Here is a 4,129-nt window from a genome sequence, read left to right on the forward strand (position 1 = left end):
TTTTCATATATGCAGCCGCCTAGTGTGCAGGTGGGGCTGCCTTTCTGCTTCTGCAGATCCTCTGAGAGATGTTAAAGCTCCCCTTGTGGGATTAATGCTGAAAAAATATACAATGTTTTTATTTAAGCAAACCCCAGTGTATCTTGTTATGTAATTTCTAGCTAATCGTGAATTGTGCACATAAATTATGTCTTAATTATGTCTAACAAGTCACTGATTTTTTAGAAGTGGGACAAAACAGGATTCAAAGTTGAAAAAAAACCCCATAAGCTTAGATAAAGTAAAGTACATGCATGTACCTATCATGTACTCAGCTACTGTGCTCTGCTTTAAATACAAACTCCCAACCTTTCTCTTTTTTAACAAAATGTGTTTTTTGCTGTGCCACCCCTTTTTTATGTCAACACCATCGGACACAAAAAACACAAATTAATTTTCACTCTCTATTGTGCCAGACATAGCCTTGACCCATATCTGACGGTGGTAACAAAAACTTAAATTTGTACTTGTTTTAGCTATACTTAAGCTCTCAAATACATGAAACCAATCAAATACTTGTATTTTAAAACATTAAAACAAACAATGACTATGTTGTTTTTTTATTCACATTGGCTCAACGAGTGTGTATTTCATCTGAACAAATATCAGAACAGTCTGCTGTGCATCTGCTAGGGTAACAAAGTAACTTAAAACTCTGAAAGTTGATTTTTTTTTAAAATCATAACAATAAGAATACAAAAAAATGTAATAACATACAGTATATTTTATCTGAATACAATGTTGCAAAACAACAAAATGTGTAGATGAAGCAATTTGCTTACACTTACATAACATACTGCTCTACTGAAACATCAGAAACCCAAGGTGCTCCCTCTCTACCTGTCCATCACCTCAGGTGAGAGGTGAAATGTATCTCTTGTGCTGCTTACACGACTTGGAGTTGATGGCTCAGTCAGCTGTACCAGGATGCTTTGAAATGGAATGAAGCACACATCCTTTGCTCCTCGTTTCGGATGAAACTGTGTACTTGGCCCATGAGGATGGAAGAATTACACCTTAACATCTTGGCGTTCTAAATCTACACCGATGACTTTTGCCAACCACCAGGTCTTGTCATAGATCACTGCAAGCCAGTCTCCAGAGTTAACGTGATCTTTGTATGAACTCCTTCTAGACCTTTGTGGTTGTCCTCCTGCTCCATTTTCTCCATGAGCATGGCAAGAGGTGTGGTTTGAGCAGAAGCACTGCTACCTTCTGTGTTCTCAGCAGGCCTCTTTACATGCTCACTGAGGTCAAACATGGCTGGAATAAAACACTGACACATCTTTGGTTGACTGCAAACACAGGACAATGATCTACAATAGATCTTCAGGAATAACCTGATAAACTTTACGTGTTCCAGGCACAGGTTTCATGGGTTGAATGAGTTCATCATAGTGTCTTCATCTTTGATATAGAAGAGTTGGATGTTCTTAAGACTTTTTATTTAGAATGTTTTTCCACTTATAACATCATTCCCTTGCTACTATCTGCAGTTCTTTTAACCGTCCCACCGATGCCATCTGGTGCTCCCTTGCAATGAGATGTGGCAAAGAAGTTCTAAGTGGCTCTTTTGGAACCAAATCTTGAAGGAACATCACACAGAAGAGAGAAATTCTTCTTGTTTTTATATTGTTTGCTGGGGCCATCAGACCAAAAGTTGATGGTGTGAGCACCAAGAAATCTGTCTCGTATTATTCATGGGACAGGATCCATGTATGCCCAAATGGAGGCAGTATCCTGACGCTTCGATTCAGACACAGTGAAAAAGCCAGCCTTTTCATTTTTTGTATAATACATGACAGTGTGTAGATTGAGTTGGGGAAGATTTTGACCAAAATGGCATGATTGTACTTCTGAGCTATATTTGCATTTCCATGCTTCTGCGAAGTCAACATGCACAATTACACTGTTTTCATCACAATTATCTATCATCCTTCTGTACACTCTGGACTGATTTTTAACCAAATTAAATCTCATTGCGCAACAGGTCTTCATACAGCCGTATGAGTTCTGCTAGGGTGCCAGTGTGTTTCACAAGTTTAGTGTTATGGTAAAATTCACCTGCCACTTGGTCCTTCACTCGTCCCCACTGTTGCCACTCAACAAGTAAGTAGTTACTGAGTAAGTGATGTATGAAGTACATCCAACAACTCAGTTTCATTGTTACCGTAATGATCAAGTTAACAGTTATTTTAAATGATTTAAGATATTTTAGATAGCTGCTGCTAAACAACATCTGACTTTAATCCCAGGGTTATATATTATTATCAATAGGGACTAGAGAGTAGCACATCACCAGAGTCTAATGCATGTAGTCATAAGTATCTGAAGGCAATATTTTTGAAGAGGTTGCCTTGAGCATTAGACAGGATAAATGCATCATGACAGCAAAGAGGGGGGCTGAGTGGAATGTGTGTGTAAGACAAACAGAAAAAAATGCTGCGAAGATTCATTTTTATGATTGACAGTCAAGATGATCTGCAATATCTGTATGCATTTGAAGCAGAACTGATTATATTGCAACAACTAAAATCTGCCTTAAATCCTGCATAATCAACCCTACATTCATTTTAAGGGTCACACAATTGAGCAAATAAATCATGCTTATAGCTTCTTTTTTTTGCATGTAAATATTTATCTACGAGGTTTGTTTCCTATCTGCATGTCACAATGTGCGCCTTACCTTGCTGTGAAATCTCCAGCCTTTGGGTGGTGGCATTTTCACCTTTCTTGGTTATAGTGAACAGAAAAGCTCACACAGGGAGGTGAGTAAGCTCTCATTTAATTAAACAGAATGAAATTATACAACCAGTGGTTAAAATCATAAATGAGTCCCATATAGGCTACATGTCTGTCTCAGTCTGAAACAGGTTGTGCTTGTTTTACACTCTCAGTTCATGGGAAAATTGAGAAATTACGCTTTTCCTCGTAAGGGTGGGGGTTTGGGAGTGGGATGGTTGCTATTTTGATTCAGTTCAGGTCTCACAATCAAACATTTCATATTCCATAAACAATCACTCTTAGCCTGAATGCCCATATGCTATAAATACTTTTTTTTCTCAATTTCTTACCAAAATAGGACAGTCTCTTCATGTGCTCTTCCTGAGGAGAGACTGAATGGAGCATACCCTCTTTGTATGTGTGAGGTAACCATGAAAACTACATAATTATTATAGTAATATCACATCATTATCATTGTCATTATCATCGTCACATTTCTGTCCATCACCAACAACAGCAACTTCATCCTCATCATCATCAACACCACATATCATGGTTATGTCACCTTCATAAAATCATCTGAGCAACAAATTCAAAAAAGATTAAAGAGTTAAAAGCCAAGCATCATTATGAGGCTGGATATATACTGGTTTTAACAGTACAGTACACTGACAAAAATAAAGACTCAAATTATTAGAAGACGCACTATATATCATATATCATATATCTGTGCATGGCAGGTGAATACATGTAAAAACTCAGTCTGTAACATCTCTTTGTCTCTCCCTCCCTGTTTCTGAGTGGTTACCTGGTCTTCTAGGCTACCAAACAGAGAGAGTCTGGGTCTTGCATGCAGAACCCTCCCTCTTCTTATATGTGTCTTATGAAAAGGAGAATTTAAATGCGTATAAGACTGGAGGAGAGACAGCATGTCTCCACCCTCTCTTCACTCGAAATCCTTCAGTAGCTTGAAGAACAGAACCAATAGTTTCTTGTTTTTTTCCTCCTTTTGTTCCTTGATTTTTGTCTGCCAATTTCCAAAACCTACAGACAAGACTTTGAGAGAAGAACTTTAAGTGTTTAATTCTGCTTTGAAAGCAAATGCAGAAGAGGGAAGAGTGATCAATTTAAGATTACTGTGATTCTCCTGTCTTCTCTTCTTCCTTCTCTTCTTCCAATGTGTGAAATACCAGCTCTTTCTGCATTCCCTTTCTCCTTTTCTTCCTCCCTTCACAACCTAGAAGTCCATGGACATGGAGCGCTGTTGTGGGTCAACTATGGTGGTACTGTTACGAGCGCTGTTGCCGCGGATACTGAGGGTTCCGCAGGCTCCTGCCATCCCACCACCGATACCTCCAGCGATGCC

The 4,129-nt window shown here is 38.6% G+C and overlaps 1 protein-coding gene across 1 annotated transcript in view; it reads right to left on the reverse strand.

The window, feature by feature from the left end:
- Window positions 1-2,817: 2,817 nt before the first annotated feature.
- Window positions 2,818-4,129, reverse strand: part of LOC118343448 (neuropilin and tolloid-like protein 2) — an 18,960-nt gene continuing 17,648 nt past the window's right edge. Inside the window, exon 11 of the mRNA XM_035682259.1 lies at window positions 2,818-4,129. This exon is cut by the window's right edge and continues 16 nt beyond it. Within this exon, the coding sequence (XP_035538152.1) occupies window positions 4,001-4,129 (129 nt within the window). The 3' untranslated portion in view covers window positions 2,818-4,000.

This window comes from Morone saxatilis, unplaced genomic scaffold (genome assembly GCF_004916995.1).
Source record: "Morone saxatilis isolate NCDOM2014 unplaced genomic scaffold, NCSU_SB_2.0 Contig11, whole genome shotgun sequence".
Lineage (NCBI taxonomy): Eukaryota > Metazoa > Chordata > Actinopteri > Moronidae > Morone > Morone saxatilis.